This window comes from Macaca fascicularis, chromosome 4 (genome assembly GCF_037993035.2).
Source record: "Macaca fascicularis isolate 582-1 chromosome 4, T2T-MFA8v1.1".
Taxonomy (NCBI): Eukaryota; Metazoa; Chordata; class Mammalia; order Primates; family Cercopithecidae; genus Macaca; species Macaca fascicularis.
Window position 1 is genome coordinate 35,832,646 of NC_088378.1, and position 21,984 is coordinate 35,854,629.

General features: G+C 36.5%; 1 protein-coding gene across 4 annotated transcripts in view; it reads left to right on the top strand.

Annotated features, from left to right (window-relative positions):
• Positions 1-21,984, top strand: part of ENPP1 (ectonucleotide pyrophosphatase/phosphodiesterase 1) — a 97,292-nt gene that overhangs the window by 60,508 nt on the left and 14,800 nt on the right. For 2 of the 4 annotated variants that reach the window (XM_005551849.5, XM_074037060.1), the window contains exons 14-25: positions 2,151-2,182; positions 3,232-3,359; positions 4,571-4,640; positions 6,095-6,182; positions 7,309-7,478; positions 8,985-9,036; positions 10,305-10,459; positions 12,705-12,834; positions 13,907-13,987; positions 15,153-15,285; positions 16,785-16,947; positions 20,441-21,395. In XM_005551849.5, the coding sequence (XP_005551906.3) occupies positions 2,151-2,182; positions 3,232-3,359; positions 4,571-4,640; positions 6,095-6,182; positions 7,309-7,478; positions 8,985-9,036; positions 10,305-10,459; positions 12,705-12,834; positions 13,907-13,987; positions 15,153-15,285; positions 16,785-16,947; positions 20,441-20,611 (1,373 nt within the window). In that variant the 3' untranslated portion in view covers positions 20,612-21,395. Of the gene's footprint in view, positions 1-2,150; positions 2,183-3,231; positions 3,360-4,570; positions 4,641-6,094; positions 6,183-7,308; positions 7,479-8,984; positions 9,037-10,304; positions 10,460-12,704; positions 12,835-13,906; positions 13,988-15,152; positions 15,286-16,784; positions 16,948-17,166; positions 17,301-20,440; positions 21,396-21,984 lie in introns of those variants that run through there. The other 2 variants (XM_065543409.2, XM_065543410.2) reach the window with 2 other exon arrangements.

Here is a 21,984-nt window from a genome sequence, read left to right on the forward strand (position 1 = left end):
TTAAATCATTATATCTCTAAACTAAAGGGAATCAGAGTTAATTTTTTTCATGATTAAATCTCCAATGCAGATCTTTTGTACACAAATGGATTTTATGGGACTGGATGTGAGAACACAACTTACCTATTGGTTATTCATGGACTAAGCATAGTATTTGATGAGCTTAGTGCAATTTTATGTTGAAGTATGTGTTTTACTTGTGTATCAGAGTGAAGATTATACTAGAAAAAAAGTTTAAGAGAAAAATCCAACTACATTTATTCAAGTTTAATTAATTAATGACACTCCATTAAAATTACTTAGTATGGGAATAATATTCTATTGTGAGGAGGAATGCTGGCAGAAATGATTAATTCTATAGGCAATTGATTCCTGTCCTCCCTTAAACCATTTCAGAAACAATAAAGAATGTATCTTTTAAATAGGGAAGAATGAATTTCACATTCTCTCTTGACCACATATAGAACATAAACTGCCAAAAGATGTTTTAAAATATTTATTCTTTTGCCAGTCAAGTGTATTTCATAACTGTTTCCACCTCTGTTACCTCCCTCTCATTTTGATTACCATACATGATAACTTTCAGATGTGTAGAGCAAATTTTGTTTGTCTTTTTGATATAGTTAACTTTGAAACAGAAATAGAATAAGCTTTTCTGACAATTATCAGAATTGGGTTAGGTTGGGCTATTTGGTAAGATATGTTTCAATAGATAGATACTATTGACTATTAATGAGGAAAATATATTTCACTGCAGGAAAATGGTTATGCAGATATATTTACACAGTGTTACAAAGCACAGGCTGTGTATGCCTAATACCAAGTTTTAATTAGTATTTTTTTTAATTTAGAAAAGTAGTACATGACTGTTATAAAACCTGTTCTAAAAATTATACAGATACGCTAGGCATGATGGTGGCTCACACCTGTAATTCCAGCACTTTGGGAGGCCAAGGCAGGCGGATCACAAGGTTAAGAGATCGAGACCATCCTGGCCAACATGGTGAAACCCTGTCTCTACTAAAAATATAAAAATTAGCCGGGCATGATGGCACGTGCCTGTAGTCCCAGCTACTGGGGAGGCTGAGGCAGGAGAATCGCTTGAACTTGGGAGGCAGAGGTTGTAGTGAGCTGAGATCGCACTACTGCACTCCAGCCTGGTGACAGAGAGACTCCATCTAAAAAAAAAAAAAAAAAAATTTTTAGGGCAATAGCAGTCTCCAGAGATGTTTGGGATGGGATAGCTAAGCTGTGCCATACCCTTATCTCAGTTAGGGCCTCAAGTTTCCCAAATTAAAGCAAAAACTATATATGTATATCACTTTACATAAATATATAAAATATATGTATATAAAATGTATACTCTTATCTGGATAATTTTCTCCAATTTGTGTAATGTTTGGCTAAAATAAAATCTGGGAAGCTAGACAGTTATTGATTTGTAGTAGAAAGTACCCTAAGTAAATCCATGGCCTTACTATACAAATTCAGTTTTTAAATTAGTCTACTTGCCTTCTCTTTGAAGTTTCCTCATACCCCTCTTATTTGAAAATTCTAGAACTGTCATTGAATATTGAAGTATACAAAGTAAAAAGTAACAGCTTCCCACCTGAAGTCCTCCTACTTGACAATTCATTTCCCCTGTTTAGAAACAACCATTGTTAAGCTTGGATTATGTCTTCCCGGATAATTGTGATATTCGAATAATTATTTTTGTTGTTGAGTATTTCCTAGGGAACTAGAGGTACAAATCAGCTTTACAAAACACATACAGTTTTTATTTTTACCCAGTGAAACCATACCAGATCTACATGGATAGATACTTTGAGGGATGGATGGATATTGGTTACTAACCGGATGGAAAGATGGTTGGACAGGTGGATGGATAGTTAGATGGATGAATGGACATGTGGGTTATCAGATGGATGGATACGTAGATGTTCTGTAACTTGTCTTTCCATTTAACAATATGATACCTGAAGGTCTGTCTAATTCCTTTCAGTGGCTACAATGTAATGACTTAAATGAACTCTTTAAAACCTGCCTTGGTGTTTAAATATAGAGTTTGGATCTGACATTCTACATTTTTGTATTATGTTTTAGTTATAGCATACAATCAACTATTAATTCTTATGTTTGTTCCCCTCCAGTTAACTATGAAGGCATTGCCCGAAATCTTTCTGTGAGTATCTTTATTTTCCATTATCTAGTTATTTTTAGTTTTGTATAATATATACAGAGAAAAGTTTCAGCATCTGTTATTGGGATTGAAGGATTAGAATATTTTAGGGCGGGCGCGGTGGCTCACACCTGTAATCCCAGCACTTTGGGAGGCCGAGGCGGGCGGATCACAAGGTCAGGAGATCGAGACCATGGTGAAACCCTGTCTCTACTAAAAATAGAAAAAATTAGCCAGGCGCAGGGGCGGGCGCCTGTAGTCCCAGCTACTCGGGAGGCTGAGGCAGGAGAATGGCGTGAACCCGGGAGGCGGAGCTTGCAGTGAGCTGAGATTGTGCCACTGCACTCCAGCCTGGGCAACAGAGCGAGACTCCGTCTCAAAAAAGAAAAAAAATATTTTAGTAACCTGGGCCAACATGGAAATGCTGTGTAGTTTAAAGATCTTTAAGGTTGTGTCCCAATAATGTAGATTTGAAAATTTTTAAAGAATTTATCTATTGGCATTATGAAATGTATATGAGAAGAAGAAATAATTTTAAAACTATTTACAAGAAATAATTTTTAAAGTAGAAGGAAAAACCATATGGCTGTACCACCATAAACACCATTAGCATTATGATATATTTCCTTCCAGTCTTTTTTTATGCCTTAAAAAATAAGTTTTTATACTAGTGCTGAGTTATCTATACTACATTTTATACTCACACATTTTAAATCTGCAAGAAAACTCTTAAATTGCAGTTATAAGGATGTTTGAAAATAGAACCATCAGTGGTAACTTAATATAATCTAGTGACACTGTCTGAGTTCTGGGGCTTTTATGCAGTAATAATTATGATTTCCTCTAAATGTTTCAAGTAGTTTGGAAGATTTACCTTTTACATTATACAAATAGTAAGAACTTTTAGCTGTTTTTTCATCTGACTTATTGGGCCGGCTGATGAAATGTTTGTGAAAAAAAATTTCATGTGAAGTTAGAAAGCAATTTCAAGAAAAGTTAACACTTTAGATAACAGGGAAATAATACTTTTTCTTTGCTGTTTGCAATTTCAGTGCCGGGAACCAAACCAACACTTCAAACCTTACCTGAAACATTTCTTACCTAAGCGTTTGCACTTTGCTAAGAGTGATAGAATTGAGCCCTTGACATTCTATTTGGACCCTCAGTGGCAACTTGCATTGTAAGTTCTGACAGTGTCCCAGGTAAACTTAACCTGATCGGTTAGTGATTCAGGGTAACCACTGGGCCCTTTCTAACAATATTGTTATGTGAAAACTGTAGAAGTATGATTCTCTTCACTCTAACTCAGGATTTCTATTGTCGGCCTATGGATGTTCGAGTTAGATAAGTCTTTGTTGTGGAGAGCTGTCCTGCACATTGTGGGATATTTGACAAGGATCCTTTACTTCTCCCCACTGGATGAAAGTAGCACTTCTTCTCTAATGTGACAACCAAAAATGTCCCTCAGCATTGCCAAAAGTCCCCTGGGAAGGAGGAATCACCCAGACCATCCTTGGCTAAGAATCACTGGTCTGGCTTTTCATATCTATATTGATTACTTCTTATAATCTACATTTGTTACCACTTGCCATTGCATGTCTTCTACACATTACAGTATGTCTAATTGTGCCACCAAAGCCCAGCCAACAGTTGGTAAAAGCACTTTACTTTATAATAATCAGTAACTATCTTCATTATACACAGTTGTTTTTTCATTCTTCTCATACTAATCCATCAATAAACTTTAGTTTATTGGTGTGTTTGGCAAATTATTTGGATGGTTAATAGTGTTAATATCTCACAATTTGTTCATTAACTGTTTTGGTGGTTGCCAAGAAGCCAGTCATGATACATACCCCTGTCAAGCAAAACCTAGGCAGTGAACCACAATTCAGTAAACAGAATTATACTGTCTCCACTCTTATTGGAGAGCTGGGCTTTTAGTTTAAAAAAAAAAAAGACAGAATATGAAAGGAGAAATGGTCCTATCTTCGTGAGAGAACTAATATTTAGTAAATATCTAAACACCATGTTGGAAGCATTTCTTTAGGCTACATCATTGAATTTTTACAAATAACCAACATGAGAAATTGAAATCAAAGATGATAGTTAAATCTATCTAAATTCACGGGCAGTTAATCACACAGCCAATGTTCAAAACCACTTCTGTCCTGATGCTAGTGGTTTTTCTTCTGTCTACTATATTGCTTATAGTTTGTTTGTCCATGAAATAAAAGATAGAAGTGACTTCTTAATGCTTTTCAAAGCCAGGTGGTTTTATTTACCCGTTATGTTGGTTTAACAAAATAGTTACATACTTTTTATTAATGAAAATAATGTTATGTTTTATGAAAGGACTTTACATTTTTAATTCATATATGTCAACATTAGGAATCCCTCAGAACGGAAATATTGTGGAAGTGGATTTCATGGCTCTGACAATATATTTTCAAATATGCAAGTGAGTAAACCTATTATACTTAATTGAATTGAATCTAAAGAAAAAATGATATACAAAGTTTTACATTTGAAAACAGACTGCGATTCTATATCTTGAATGAGAATTAATGAAACATACTTTCATAAAGCAATTTTTATTTGAACATTAAAGACTTTTGTTAAAATTTTATATTCATTGGCTATTACTAAAAAGTCAAAAAACAACAGATGTGGTAAGGATGTGGAGAAAAGGGAATACTTATACACAGTCGAAGGGAATGTAAGTTAGTACAACTTCCGTGGATCACTGTATAGAGATTTCTCAAAGAAATAATAATGAAACTACACCTAATCCAGCAATCCCACTACTGGGATTTCCGAAAGGAAAATAAATCATTTTATCAAACAGACACCTGCACTCATATGTTTATCACAGCACTGTTCACAGAAGTAAAGTCATGGAATCAACTTAAATATTTATCAGTGGATTATGGATTAAAAATGTGGTATGTGTGTGTGTGTGTATATGTATGTGTGTGTGTGTGTGTGTATATATATATATATATCGTGGAATGCTGCTCAGCCATAAAAAGAAATGAAATCATGTCCTTTGCAGCAATGTGGATGGAATTGGAGGCCATTATCCTTAGTGAAATAACTCAAACAAAAAACTAAAAACCACATGTTCTCGCTTGTAAGTGGTAGCTAAACAGTAGGCACGCACGGACGTACAGAGTGGAATAATAGATATTGGAGACTCCCCAAAGGTGGGAAGGTGGGAGGAGTGTGAGGTATGAAATACCACTTATTGGGTTCAATGTACACTGTTCTGGTGATGGGTAACACTAAAAGCTCAGACTTCACCACTGTGCAATATATCCATGAAAGATAACTGTACACATACCCCTAAATCCATAAAAATTAAAAAATTAATAAAATTTTATATTCATGTTTCATAAGCATATGACATATCTCCTATTATATTTCTAATAATTATTTTTCATGTTTTTTGTGCTCTGTTAAGAATATTGCTTTACAGTTAAGAAAGCTAGTGTTTAAGAAAGTATCATATTTACATTCTTAGAAGAGATAGTATCTTACATTTACCCAGCACTTTAATGTTTTCAAAATAAACTTATAGTAATTTTCTAATTTGATCCCTGCAGCACTGTGTAAGGTGGGCAGGGTGAAGTTTATATTCAATGTCATAGATGAAAAAAAAAAATTATCATTCATTCTGTTCTGATTGTCAAGTCAAGAATTGTAATAAAACCAAGAGACATATCCTAGATGTTCTTAGATTATATGTGTGATAGAGTTAAAACTATATTTCCCACAAAGTCCACTCAGCATGGTAGTTTTCCTCTTATCTTATCATAACCAGTTTGTATGTGTACAATTTGGATAACAGAATTTTTTGGACTAACCTGCAGACAGCTGAAATGCACTGATAAACTTCCTTTTTTGGCCATCTAGGCCCTCTTTGTTGGCTATGGACCTGGATTCAAGCATGGCATTGAGGTTGACACCTTTGAAAACATTGAAGTCTATAACTTAATGTGTGGTAAGTGTGAACAGGTGGCTTTTTTCCCTTCTGAAAACAGACCTGAAATAAGATTGTCAAAAGCAGGTCACATTGTAGGCACCTTTGTGGAGAGGACGGTGAGGCAAGACAGATTTTTACCTTCTTCCTGACTCAGACTCACTGAAGAAATATGGGGAACATGTCATCTTATTACTTATCTGTTTGTTCCACTAGGCTGCTTACTGGTTAAAGTACACCACTCACAGCAGGGTGGTCTGCACACCCCCAGTGCTCAGCACTTTTCTAGACCCTCAGCTTAATTATTTGATTCTTGACTCAGAGCAGTGATAGAAGCCAGAGAAAAGACATTGAGGGCAGTGAAAGGTGGACAAAACTTGTGGAACTTCTGGTAGCCATAATGGTTGAATGTAAGTCAATGTCAAGGTTGTAGAAATGACGGAGGACACATTAGGGATATTCTTGGTTTACTTTGTACCTTCTGAAGTAGTCCTTTTATAGTGAAGCATTGTGTTTTAAATATTAATTTCTTATTCTCATAATGGTCCTAGGCATTTACAAAACCTTAAATATGTCTTAACTATAATTCTTTTGGTGGGAGTCTATATAGTTTAAATGAGTTAATATATCCTAAAATACTTAAAACAGCACCTGGCATATAGTAAGTGCTTACTACATAAGTATTTGCTGTTATCACATTTAAGAGCATGAGTCTTAGACTCAGACAAAGATGGTTTTGAATTCTAGATCGTTCAGTTAGTAACTTTGAGACTTGGGCAAAACACTTTGAGTACTCATCTACCAAATATTGATGATAACTTATAAAATTGTTTTGGGGAATAAATAAGAAAATATGTTAGCACCATGATTGGCAGAAAATATGCATTCAACAGGTGGTGACTAGTTATTGTACACTTTAAAAATCAGAAATTTTGTACTGAAATACAGCATATACATATCAGTACTTCTATTAAAAAGAAGCTAGTCTTAAATACTCTAAAACTCAAGAGAGTTTTATACTTTTCTTTTAGTTAAAGAGTAAAGGACTCATGTATTTGGTTTTAAAAAAGTAAAGATCATGGCACAAGTCTACTATTTGTTTGATTTGAAACATCTAAGTAACTCTACCATTCTTGAAATGATGCAGATTTACTGAATTTAACACCGGCTCCTAATAACGGAACTCATGGAAGTCTTAACCACCTTCTAAAGAATCCCGTTTACACACCAAAGCATCCCAAAGAGGTGCACCCCCTCATACAGTGCCCCTTCACAAGAAACCCCAGAGATAACCTTGGCTGCTCATGTAACCCTTCGGTAAGTATTGTCAGGAAGTTTGGTCCAGTATGTATGGTTTGATAGCACCCTCTGCACAGCATGTGCTGTAGAAATACTTAATAATCAAATTAGAATTTAGGAGTGGGGGTAGGTAAACATATATTTTAATCCTAGGGGGCACATGCAGATCTTTTGTAATATTTCTTTTCTCTTTCTAGTTTTTGCATTTTATGCTCTTATTTTTAATTCCTTGGAGCTGTGACTTGACTTGGGTGCAGATGTGAAGAAGTCTAGTTCAGTTTTGAGCCTCCTGTATTAGGGAATCTGTACTGTTACTCTAGCAGTGAGGTCATGAGCACATAGGAAACCAATCACAATGTACCTTTTTAAAAATACAATTCAGGTTGTTTAAGTGTAGGGAGGAAAAAAGATTTCTTGGTATGAAATGAATATATTACACTGTCCTTTTTTACTTCCATGTTAATATATCATTATTATAAAAAGATAAAAATGCTAGACAAGTTATGAACAAAATTGATAACATCCATAAGCAGGCACCTGTAATCCCAGCTACTTAGGAGGCTGAGGCAGGAGAATCGTTTGAACCTGGGAGGCAGAGGTGGCAGTGAGCCGAGATCGCACCACTGCATTGCAGACTGGGCAACAGGGTGAGACTCCGTCTCAAAAAAAAATATATATATATACACACACACACGTGCACACATATATACAAAAACATATATAAATATATATCTATAAAATATATTATAATATTAAAAATATAATATATATAAATATATATAAATATATTTTGATATATATCAAAAATATACATATATATACACTATATGTGTGTGTATATATACTATATATGTGTATATATAGCAATTTGGAGAGTAGTTTATTTTATGCTTTACATTTTGTTTTAGACTTGAGTTAGACTAGAAGAAAGACTTGGGGTACCGAGATAAGAATTACAAAGCAGCAATCATATTCTTATTTTTTAATTACTGGCGTAATGCTGGTATACTAACAATAATGTTAGTATACTAACAATTTTGTCTTTTGCAACTGTCATTCCTCTCCTCTGTCCTGTTCATCAAAAAAGTAACTTCTGTCCAGGCATGGTGTACCACACCTGTAATCCCAGTACTTTGGGAGGCCGAGGTGAGAGGATTGCTTGAGACCAGGAGTTCAAGACCAGACTGGGCAACATAGGGAGACCCCATCTGTACAAAAAGCTAAAAAAATTAGCTGGGCATGGTGGCATATGCCTGGAGTCCCATTTACTTGGGAACCTAGGTGGGAGGATTGCTTGAGCCCAGTAGGCCCAGGCTGCAGCGAGTCATGATTGCACCACTGCACGCCAGCCTGGGTGAAAGAGCAAGACTCTTGCCTTTAAAGAGAAAAAAAAAATCCACTCATACAAGACTATTGTAAATGATATTTGTTCTATGTTGGGATAATCAATCTATAGCAGTTCTGTGTTACAAAAATTAAAACATGTCTCTCAGTTCTTAAAAATAGTTTTATAACCTTTTTTAGATTTTGCCAATTGAGGATTTTCAGACACAGTTTAATCTGACCGTGGCAGAAGGTAAGGCATGCTACCCTCAAGCTTGGAATGTGAAACAATTTTCTCATCAGTGTGAAATGCAGAGAACTGGTTTGGGGACATGATTTGAGAATAACCAATAAAATAAAGGGAGTTCTGGAGGACCACCTGATGAAACATAGAGGTTCCTTTGCTTGACAGTTTAGACTGTTAGACATAAGGAAAGAAGAGATATTTTGCAGTGGATATTGTATGTAACGTATATAGTGGAAGCTGAATCACACTTTATGAACATAATGGAGGTGTTCTGAAATTTTTGACGATTTCTATAGGTTGATAGTAGAGACTCAGATTCCCATTTGAAATACCTAAGTTTCTATCTCACCTGGTTCTTAGTTAATCATACAAGGTTATATATTGATTTTTTGATCTAAAGCTATTTCTTCATCACTTTTGACCAAAAATCAAGGATATACAGACAACTGATGAAATTTTTCAATTATGACTTGAATGTTTGGAGTCACTATAATACACTCTCTCATCCTTATGTTACCTGGCACACATTTTTTTTTTCTTTCTACTAGAATAAAGAGGTAAATTCTGTGTTAATTCTGATATGAGCTTGTCTCTGTAAAATCCCTAGGATATCTTCAAGGTGGCAAAGTATTGTAGTGAATGGTGGCACTTTCAGAATTGAGTAGATCCAAGTTTGAATATGAGCTTAGGTACTATATGTTCATGGAAGGAGTATTCCCTGTCAGCTGCTGTTTCCGCATCTGTAAAATGGGCATATAACCTTAATTCATATGGAAATGTAAAAATTAGTTATATGATGTGTAGCAAGCACTTGACATTTGGGAAAAGGGCAATAAATAATATCTATATTGTTATTGTTTTATTTAGTTTAATCTCATAGTTTCATCTGAACTTTTGCTTTCCAAGTACACATATCATTAAAAAAATTTACTTTCTGGAGTGTGTCCTAAAGAATACGTAATTAAAATAATGCTTAAGAATTTTTGATAATATAACTTTGAATTAACTGGAATATTTAGCAATTTCATGTAGTGTCCTCATGGTATCTTGATATTACATTGATTTCAGAATCTTTATAGGCAAAAATTACAGTGAATCTCACGTGTCTTCTTAAGTGTTTATGCTTCTACCCTTTGTAATCAGTTTTTTTAATAGTTAAAAGTAAATCTTCAATATGGTTAAGTAGAAGAAAGGATTAGATGAGGATATCACACTATATATTGTCATATAATACACACTAACTAAATTTATTTATTTTCATCCTGTGACCCAAGAGAAGAATATTAAGCATGAAACTTTACCCTATGGAAGACCCAGAGTTCTCCAGAAGAAAAACACCATCTGTCTTCTCTCCCAGCACCAGTTTATGAGTGGATACAGCCAAGACATCTTAATGCCGCTTTGGACATCCTATACCGTGGACAGAAATGCAAGTATTTGTCACCTCTTCATGTGTGGCTATTTCAAATTAATGATTAAGCAGAACGTTGAATGCATAGTTTCTCACTGTTCACCTTGGCTTTATATCAGTTCCTGCATTAGAGGAACACTGAACAGGGAGTCAGAAAAATTCAGTTCCAGTTCAAGCTCTGCCACTGAGCTACTGCATGACTTTGAGAACTCAGACCAAATTTCTTCTGTGAAATGAGGGTTGTGCAGTAAAGAATTCTCTTTTAGGCCGGGCGCAGTGGCTCACGCTTGTAATCCCAGCAATTTGGGAGGCCGAGGCGGGTGGATCACAAGGTCAGGAGATCGAGACCATCCTGGCTAACATGGTGAAACCCCGTCTCTACTGAAAATACAGAAAAATTAGCCGGGCGTGGTGGCAGGCGCCTGTAGTCTCAGCTACTCGGGAGGCTGAGGCAGGAGACTCCAGCCTGGACTATAGAGTGAGACTCCGTCTCAAAAAAAACAAAAAAAAGAAAAAGAAAAAAGAAAAGAATTCTCTTTTGCCTCCCTGACCCCAATTTTAATATTTTATGATTCCAATTTATAATTGCATGAAATCAGCCTTAGGATCAGTCACAGTTACCCATTTCTAAATACATGGCTGTGTGAGGACAAGTATTTCCCTCAGCTGTTCAAATCTAAGGGAGCCCTCACTGTTTGGCAAAGTCATTAAAGCTCAGTAACACCATTGCATGTACCATCTATAGGAAGACACGAGCCCAAACCAGGGAGAGGCCAGAATCCTGCCCACCACCAACACCAGAGGAGTTAGGCCTTGAAAAGAGTGAGGGCAAATATCCCAGAATAAAAGCAGCCTTCTCCCTCACTCATGGCCGCCTGGGTGCTCTGGTAGAAGAAGGAATGGTGAAGGAGATGGTGCTGGAAAGAGAGAAGAGGGAAGATGAGATTTTGGTCTTATATGGAATTGAAATTTTAAACTGGGATGAAACTGAAAGTGACTGGCAAGGTACAGGATGCCCTAAGGGAATGACAAAGGGATTTGAGAGAGCATAGTGGAGGGCAGCAATTTGATTTAAAAAATAAAATTATTTTTACTAATCAGTGAAATGGCCAAATAAAAAGATAGGGAAATGTCTGTTTATGTATAATTTCTATGTTCCAAATATATAATACACACATATATTTATATAAAGTTTCTTGAACGTTGATTTTAAAAATTTTTCAAGACTGTCTTCAAACACCAAACACTTAAAAAAATTTTTGACTTTCTGATTCATCAGTCTACACTACTTTTTATAGGCACCCCATCCTATTAATATTTATACCTTAATTATGGTATTCCTTGATTGCATTTTCAGTTTTCTTATATAATTAAAATGCATGACTTTACAGTCATTGCGATGCTTGAGGTTTTTGCGTTGCTGTTCAGTGACTCTGCTCCCTTGCTCCAGCGACTTTTGGCAGTGTAGTTGGCTATGGAACATAGACTCAGATCTCTAAAAATCAGCATTTTACTATATAAAAGCTTAAAATTGGCCAGGCATGGTGGCTCACACCTGTAATCCCGGCACGTTGGGAGGCCGAGGGGGGCGAGTCACGAGGTCAGGAGATCGAGACCATCCTGGCTAACACAGTGAAATCCGTCTCTACTAAAAATACAAAAATTTAGCCAGGCGTGGTGGGTCACACCTGTAATCCCAGCACTTTGTGGGGGCTGCGGGCGGGTGGATCACCTGAGGTCAGGAGCTCAAGACCAGCCTTGCCAATATGGTGAAACCCCATCTCTACTAAAAACACACAAATTAGCTGGGTGTGGTGGCAGATGCCTATAGTCTCAGCTACTCGGGAGGCTGAGGCAGGAGAATCGCTTGCACCTGGGGAGCAGAGTTGCAGTGAGCCGGGATTGCGCCACGGCATTCTAGCCTGGGTGACAGAGAGAGACTCCGTCTTAAAAAATAAATAAATAAATAAAAATTTAAAATTGTAGATAAAGACATTCTAAACATTATTTCATATTAGCATAGCAGAATCTGAAAATATTTGCACAAATATGACCATTAGTATCTTTAATATTTTAAAGCATTTTTACACTTTAGTTAGAAAAAAAGATGACTATACTAGTAGGAAAATGGGAAAATAGTCAAGGACATGAGCTGACAGCTAGAGCTTCATAATTTTATGATGTAGTTCACCTTTAAATATTAATAGAGCAATTTTCTTCTCTGTGCCTGATATCTGAGAGTTCTTTTCATTTCGTTCTTCAGGACAGTTTCTCTACGGAAGACTTTTCCAACTGTCTGTACCAGGACTTTAGAATTTCTCTTAGTCCTGTCCATAAATGTTCATTTTATAAAAATAACACCAAAGTGAGTTACGGGTTCCTCTCCCCACCACGTAAGTTTCTTCCTCTCCTGACCTTCCCTTTTCTTATCCTCTTCTCCTCCTTTTTGTTTTCTTTCTTGTTTATAAATCCTACCATACATTATTTATTGGTGAAAAATTGTGGATTTGGTCTATAACTGCCAAAGGAAAAATTTTAATCATCTAAAACTTGAATTTTATAAAATTTTCTTTTGGTTGGGGGGTAGTTGATTTAGTGCAGATGTGGTGGGCAGTACACTTCATGGTTCCTTATAACAGAATTTGAGAATACTGTGAAATTGGAATATATATATATATCAAGTTGGAAGAATATATCAAGGTTCTTAGGAAGGAGATCTAACTTTGTTGTTTATAAAGAAAATGAGATTGTCAGAGAAGTAGGTAAAGGTAGAGGCTTAAATAGTCTTGCTTTTTCACTGATCCAGAACCTCTAGGGAATGGCTTTTTTGAAGCTAAGTATACTATTTTTTGAAATGGCAAATTTGTATGTTGATGAGAAGCCATTTTGCGGCCAGCCTTAAAAGGCAAAAATCGAAAGCTGCAGGTGCTCAACTACCATCAGCATCCAGTTCAGTTCCCAGAGTGTGTGTCTGAAGTCAGAACTTGGCTATTGCATTATAAAAATAGACTAGGTCCAAGCCTCAGATTCATACAGAGAAGCCTTGTATGGCGTTTCGAGACAGACGTCCTGTGATGTTTTTTCTGGGTAGCAGGTGTTGTTCTGGAGCCAGATGTTCTCTTTTTTCTTTCACTGTGAAAAAGTGTAAGGAAAGAAGATTTTCAACACAATTCCTTTTAGTTGAAATAAGGTCAATAAAGTTTGAATATGTTTAATTTGGGGCTCTTGTTATTAAAGTTTATGTTTCTTTGACATGCTCATCTTGAAAAGACTTAAATATTTTATTTTTGTAAAGGACTTGACCAAACACATTACATTTTCCCTTGACCCAGTACTTGGAAAAGTTTTTCAGGTTTAAGATGGTACTCAGCTAGTTTTTAAAAATGCTCGCCTCTGCCATGAGAAACTATAATTTCTTATGTCATTTGTGAAGAATGAAAAACTTGTCCTCTTTTCTCTTTGTAGAACTAAATAAAAATTCAAGTGGAATATATTCTGAAGCTTTGCTTACTACAAATATAGTGCCAATGTACCAGAGTTTTCAAGGTAAAAAAAAAGTTAACTCTATATTTGATAATTTTAATTAACTTCTGCACATATAGGCATAATTCATATGTAATAGGACTTACAGTCTAGATTAAATGAATTAATACCAAATACATTCTTAAAGATTTAACTATGAGCATACTAGTACACAAAAATTCTACAAATATTAGAATTATCGTATATTTCAGTATCCATTCTGCTTTGTATTTAATTGTTTGCAAACATTTTTGGTGAGAAAGTATATGATGCGCTTCCTAAAGTTATTCAGCTAATACAGTCTGCTATCGCTTATATTAACTTTCATTCGGCTTCCTTATTTAACTTTTTGGAAGTTCTTGATAATTGTCTGTGCTTTCAAATAAATAGATTTTACGTCATCATTGACTTGCAGCATTTGACTTTTACAGGAATAAAAATATAGTTACTTATATTGATGTATAGAATATCAAAATATAAGCATAAAAGGAGTTTTTACTCTAATTTATATCTAGAATACTTGTGAATATTTGAAAGTTAATATTCAGATATTAATAGGAAATCTGAATAATATGCCTCGTTTGTGTCTGCAATGTTGCTATGCTTAATGATGACATATGATCACAATTTGAACATGATGTACTTGTTCAGTGATGCCTCAAATAGAGTTGGGTTTAACGTTTGTCTGTGAGTCCTTTCAAAGGCCAAGGCTGAACGATGAAGTTTTGGCCTCACACTAAGATTGGAGCCAAGGCTGGGTGTGGTGACTCATGCTTGCAGTCCCAGCACTTTGGGGAGGCCAACTCAGAAGGACTGCTTGAGGCCAGGAGTTCAAGATCAGCCTGGAAAACAGTGAGACCCGGTCTCTAGTCTCTACAAAAAATTTTAATTAACTGGGCATGGTGATGTGCACCTGTAGTCCTAGCTATTCTAGAGACTGAGGCAGCAGCATCTCTTGACCCCAAGAGTTTGAGGCTGCAGTGAGCTATGATTGTGCCACTGCACTCCAGCCTGGGTGATATAGCAAGACCCTGTCTCTAAACAAAAAACAAAACAAAGACTGAAGCCAAACTTGACTTTATCTTTATTTACTATAAATGCTAATTTTGAATCATGGTGTTAGTTTATTTCACATGACAACATGGTACCTTGTTCTTTTGAAACTACACTGTCTTCTATCTCGTTTCAGTTATATGGCGCTACTTTCATGACACCCTACTGCGAAAGTATGCTGAAGAAAGAAATGGTGTCAATGTCGTCAGTGGTCCTGTGTTTGACTTTGATTATAATGGACGTTATGATTCCTTAGAGATTCTGAGGCAGTAAGAACATATTTCATTACTCTTAAAAATAGGAACCAAATGGGATTACCATCCAGTTGAGTCAACAGAACCCTTTTTACCCAGTGTCATATGTTTGTGTATGACATTTCTGACTACACAGGAATCCTTTTGAAATATCTGATCAATTTTGGCGTTTTGCTCAACATTCAGTAAAATATTTTTTAGGTAAAAGAAGTAGTGTTTCTCACCCATTCAGTTCAGTTGAGTAATTTTTGAGCTCAGTTTAAATGTTGAACTCATTTAAGATCTCTGTGTGGCTAATTGTTAAGGTATGATCTTAATATATTGTCATTCAGAAGATGAAGAACTCTATGGTGTGGCTACACATATCCTGAGTCTAGGAATGAATAGGGTTATAAAGCTGTAGTGCTTGGGAGTCTGGTGGCCTTGGGTGAATGTAACAGCTTTTACCCAACTCTGGCTGGAAGGGCATGATAAAAAGCAACTGTCTGAAGGAAACTATCGGTGGCGCTTTTTTAAAAAAAGAGAGGGAGAGAACATTTTGGAAACTGGTTGATCTTTATTAAAACAATAATTACAGTAGTTTGGGAAGCAATTTCGCTGTTAAGTCCATAGGAAAAAGACTGAGATTCCACTGCGATTCATCCCCTCTCAGAACTTTCCTACTCTCCCAGGCTGACTTAGATATATGTGACTTACAAATACAAGGGAGAGCACATCAATTTGTAAAGTTACAGTTTTTTACTTTCCCTTGAGGCATAAAGCTGCCTCAGAAACTGTAGCACTAGAGAGGATAAAGAAGAAAACTGCATATGCTTCCTACCCACGGCTTCACCCAGAGCCCCCTGTTTAAATAGTTTTAGAGATTATGATTCTACATAAGGTCATATTTGAAAACAATGATTCCACTACCTTAAGTTTTGGAAGATGTTAAAAAAACAAACAGCCTTAAAACAAAAAGAAATAGGAGAATGACTATGAGGTAAAGATATTTGGGACATCTTTGATAATATACTGCAGTTTAAAAGATTAAGTTACTAAGATAAGGAAGAAAATCCAGTTAGAACAAACAATTCATGACAACATGTCCTCTCTGAAGGGGCTGAAATAAAAAATTCCTAACCAGTTCTTTCTCTGCCCACTATTTGTCTATAATGGCCTAGAAGTTAAGACTATCGATAATGGTTTATACTCTTGGTCGTAGGTGTTTAAAAATGGTATTTTCTTTTCTTTAGTGTTTCAATTTCAGTGTCTTTAAGTAGAACTAAAAGAATTCCAAAAGTCCATAAATTTCTACAGAAAACAAAAATTATTTGGACTGTGTTTATCTGCCTGTCTTCTAATTATTACTCTGAATCTGGCAGAATATGTTGAGGCATTGTGATTACTAGCTTCTTATATTTAATTATTTGTTTGAATTTGATTTTTATATGTATTAAAAGCATGCTCCACTGAAATAGTCATCAAAAGGAAGATAGTTATTTCTTTCTTAAAATGAATATTGGCATATTTTACAGAAAAAGAAGAGTCATCCGTAATCAAGAAATTTTGATTCCAACTCACTTCTTTATTGTGCTAACAAGCTGTAAAGATGCATCTCAGACTCCTTTGCACTGTGAAAACTTAGACACCTTAGCTTTCATTTTGCCTCACAGGACTGATAACAGTGAGAGCTGTGTTGTAAGTAGCTTTTGTATATTTTCTTTGCGTGTTGAAAATCTAGACATATGCATATTTGTTTGTGTCATACATCTGACATTACAGTGAGAGAAAGCACAACTCTTGAGTATATATGGACTTTGAAATTACAGGATGCTTTTAAATTTGATCTTTTAAGATGACATATCTTTGGGGAAGACTACCCTTGTCTGCTTTTATTTTTCATTTTCTTTTTTTTAGAGAGAGGGTCTTGCTATGTTGCCCAAGCAGGTCTTGAACTCCTGGCCTCAAATAATCCTCCTGCCTTGGCCTCCCAAAGTGCTGAGATTGCAGGCATGAGCCACCCTGCCTGGCCCCTTTGTCTGGTAAAGATACTAAAAATCAGATCAGAATCAAACTTTGTATGGCTTAACCACTAAAGTCTGGGTTTATCTGAAGTATGGATTTTCTCTTATTTCAGAACTGGATTTATAATTTCAAAGTGTCAGCACTGTTATACATTAGTCTTAAAGTTGTTAGACAACATTTCAAATTTTCTATGTATCACTTAATTATAAAAAATATTTTCCTTTCTTATCCTATTGTCATACCAGTGTATTTGGGAATAATTGTTTTATATTATCTTATTTGCTCAGAATTTTAAAAATCGACATTGTAGATTGGGACATCATGACTGCATAACATTTAAGCCTTTTTTTTTTTTTTTTTTTTTTTTTTTTTGAGGCAGAGTCTCGCTTTGGCACCCAGGCTGGAGTGCAGTGGCGTGATCTCGGCTCACTGCCAGCTCCGCCTCCCGGGTTCACGCCATTCTCCTGACTCAGCCTCCCGAGTAGCTGGGACTACAGGCACCTCCCTCTGCGCCCGGCTAATTGTTTTTGTATTTTTTTTTTAGTAGAGACGGGATTTCACCGTGTCAGCCAGGATGGTCTCGGATCTCCTGACCTCGTGATCCGCCCACCTCGGCCTCCCGAAGTGCTGGGATTACAGTCATGAGCCACTTTTTTTTTTTTTTTTTTTTTTTTTGAGATGGAGTCTCGCTCTGTCGCCTGGGCTGGAGGGCAGTGGCTTGATCTCCGCTCACTGCAACCTCCGCTTCCCATGCTCAAGCGATTCTCCTGGCTCAGCCTCCCAAGTAGCTTGGATTACAGGCGCCTGCCACCATGCCTGGCTGATTTTTGTATTTTTAATGGCGATGGAGTTTCGCCGTGTTGGCCAGGCTGTTCTCGACCTTCTGACCTCAGGTGATCTGCCGGCCTCGGCCTCCCAAAGTGCAGGGGTTATAGTCGTGAGCCACTGCGCCCGGCCCATTTTAGCAATTTTTAAGTTTTCCCTTATGGTGAGCCAAAACATTTTCCTTTCAGAGTACTTCCCATATTTCCTGGTGTTTTTTTTTTTTCTCCTTGAAGTGACACCAAGTAAGTCTTGACCTGAATCTGCAAAAAGATGTAACTTTCATACCAGTCCCAGTGAACGGGTGGTAGGTATACCTGGAGTTAGGATCTTGAGATCCAGTATGAGCTCATCAGGGAAGAGTGCTGCATTCACTCATTCATTCATTCACTACTACTTTGATTCAGCCATTCATTCCTTTGATATTTATAATCAGGTGCTCTAGGTACTGAGGACTCAGAAGTCAACAAAATAGTGAGCTCTTCTCTGGGCCCAGGAGTAGAATACAGTGGTCCATTTGCCATCCTTGATGGTAGTAGTCTTTCTATATATCGTTAAAATTCATGAAGCTATGTCTCTCCTTGTTTCTATGATAAACTTTCAGAATTACTTGTTCCCATAGAGCACATTTCTCATTGAGTTATTTTTCCCCTTATTCTTCAGAATTAGATACAGAATAGCAAGACTTTAACTAGTTGGTTGCCTGATCTGACTCCGCTGAAAGTTGTCAGTTTTGTGAGCATTCTTAGATACATGCAGCTATTGCCTGCTTCATTACTTTCTTTATTTTGAGAGATTATATCGTCATTGAATGTATCAATTAGAGTAGGGTTCTGCAGCAAATAACAGAAACCCCTTTGCAGTGGCTTAAGCAAGTCAGGGATTCCTCATAGAACAGGAAGTCCAGCTGTACACAGTCCTGGGATGGCGCTTTGGGTAAACTGCACCACTGGGGACCCAGAACTTTTCCCTCTTTCTGCTCTACCGTTCTTAGCATGTGGCTTTGGCCCATGTGGGCATCTTCATGCATCTTTGTAGATAACACATTCTCATAAAAACTAGTATTTTTGTAGTATGTTTGCACACATCATTATATTTGATTGTCAAAATAACCTAATGAGGAGGATACAGATAAAGGAACCAAGATTTATATGTTAAATAACTTTCCTTAGTTTACCCGATAAGATAGTCACAGAACCAGTCTCTTTTTAAAAAATTTCCAACTTTTATTTTAAGTTCGGGGTATGTATGCAGGATGTGCAGGTTTGTTGCATAGGTAAATGTGTGCCATGGTGGTTTGCTACTACACAGATCATCCCATCACCTAGGTATTAAGCCCAGCATCCATTAGCTGTTCTTTCTGATGCTCTCCCTCCTCCCACCCCCTGCCCTCCAACAGGCCCCAGTGTATGTTGTTCCCCCACACGTGTCTATGTGTTCTCATCCTTCAGCACGCTCTTACAATTGAGAACGTGCAGTGTTTGGTTTTCTGTTCTCACATTAGTTTGCTAAGGATAATGGCCTCCAGCTCCAACCACGTCCCTGCAAAGGACATGATCTTTTATGGCTGCATAGTATTCCATGGCATACATGTACCACATTTTCTTTATTTAGTCTATCATTGACCACATACACCATAGTGTTCCATGGTGTATATGAACCACATTTTCTTGATCCAGTCTATCACTGATGGGCATTTAAGTTGATTCCTTGTCTTTCCTATTGTGACTAGTGCTGCACTGAACATATGTGTGCATGTATCTGTATAACAGAATGATTTATATTCCTGTGCTTATATACCCAGTAATGGGATTGCTGGATCAAATGGTATTTTTGCCTCTAGGTCTTTGAGGAATTGCCACACTGTCTTCCACAGTGGTTGAACTAATTTACACTCCCCACCAGCAGTGTAAAAGCATTCCTTTTTCTCCACAACCTTGCCAGCATCTGTTATTTTTTGACTTTTTAATAATAGTCATTCTGACTGAGAACCAGATTCTTTATATTAATTCCCATATTCTTTCTACCATGCCATGTAATTTCTGTTTTCCGACTTTTTTTAACTCCACACCATTGAAGTTTCTTAAACCTATTTAATGCAGGACCGTCTTTTCCATGTATACTTTCTTTTCCCAAACTTGATGCATCTAATTAAACAAACATACATGGTATGTATTAGAAGGAAAGCTACTCGAGAGGAGAGATGATGCCTAACAAATCATATGGCATGTTCCACTTTAGGGCTGAAGTCTCATAAATGATTAAACTGGGAAAATGGAGCACGTATAGAAGTGAACTGAGTGTTCTCTTGGTAACTTTTCTTTTATATTTCTTATTCTGCTAGCATGGGAAGCATGAATCCTCATGGGTTGAAGAATTGTTAATGTTACACAGAGCACGGATCACAGATGTTGAGCACATCACTGGACTCAGCTTCTATCAACAAAGAAAAGAGCCAGTTTCAGACATTTTAAAGTTGAAAACACATTTGCCAACCTTTAGCCAAGAAGACTGATATATTTTTTTATCCCCAAACACCATAAATCTTTTTGAGAGAACCTTATATTTTATATAGTCCTCTATCTACACTATCGCATTGTTCAGAAACTGTCGACCAGAGTTAGAACGGAGCCCTTGGTGATGCGGACATCTCAGGGAAACTTGCGTACTCAGCACGGCAGTGGGAGAGTGCTCCTGTTGAATCTTGCACATATTTGGATGTGTAAGCATTGTATACATTGATCAAGTTTGGGGGATAAAGACAGACCACACCTAAAACTGCCTTTCTGCTTCTCTTAAGGGAGAAGTAGCTGTGAACATTGTCTGGATACCAGATATTTGAATCTTACTATATAAACCTTGATGGCATTGGGCAAACAGTAGACTTAGTAGGATTGGGGTAGCCCATGTTACGTGACTATCTTTACGAGAATTTTAAAGTAGTTCTGGATTTCTTTTAAGTTGGAGTTTCATTTCTTTTCATTTTAATCAAAAAAAAAAAAAAAAAATTAACAGAAGCCAAAATACTTCTGAGATCTTGTTTCAGTCTTTGGTGTGTATCCCCTCAAAAGCCAAATTGTTAATCTTGTGTGTGTTTTTTTTTAAATTTTTTGATTGGATTTCTTTAGATTTAATGGTTCAAACAAGTTCAACTTTGAGGGATGATCTTTGAACATACTTACCTATTACAAAATCTTACTTTGTATTTGTATAAAAAAAAGAGAAATATTCCCATCCTGCTCACTGGTAATTAACATAGGTTTACAATGGCTTTAAATGTGGCCCTTTGACTGTTAAAATTGTATCTTATCTTTGGCGAAACTTCAGAGCACCAGTCAGTACATGCAAGGTACCATTTTTTACTGAGATGGTAGGAATGTTTCTCTCTGTGCACAAGACTTATCCTACCAGCTGCAGAGCTGTTCTCTGTTAAGCAGTGCATTTTGAAGTTCCATAGATTGAAGAGAACATGTCACCTCACATCTTCTTGGTGGACATGATAAATGACACAGTGATCTTGATTTTTTACTACCTTGACTGTACCTTTTTGTCCCTATCTGTGAATCTTCAAAGACTGCATTAACTTTTAGGCTACCTAGGTCCAATTTAGGTATAATATCAGTACATACACCAAAGATTTTTATATGTCCTTTGTATGATCATTCTTTAACAGCCTAAGGGCCAACTGCAAAGACCTTTGGAAAATCCAATTTGCAACTGAAAATTATTTAATAATTTAGGAAATTGTTTTTGTTTTTGTTTTTAAGTCCTGCAGTTTCCTGAGGCTCTGTATATGATATTTTTTTCAGCCTGCTTCTCTCTTGTTCAGATTAGGTAATTTCTATTCTTCTGTCTCGAAGTTCAGTGATTCTTTCTTCTGTCTAATCT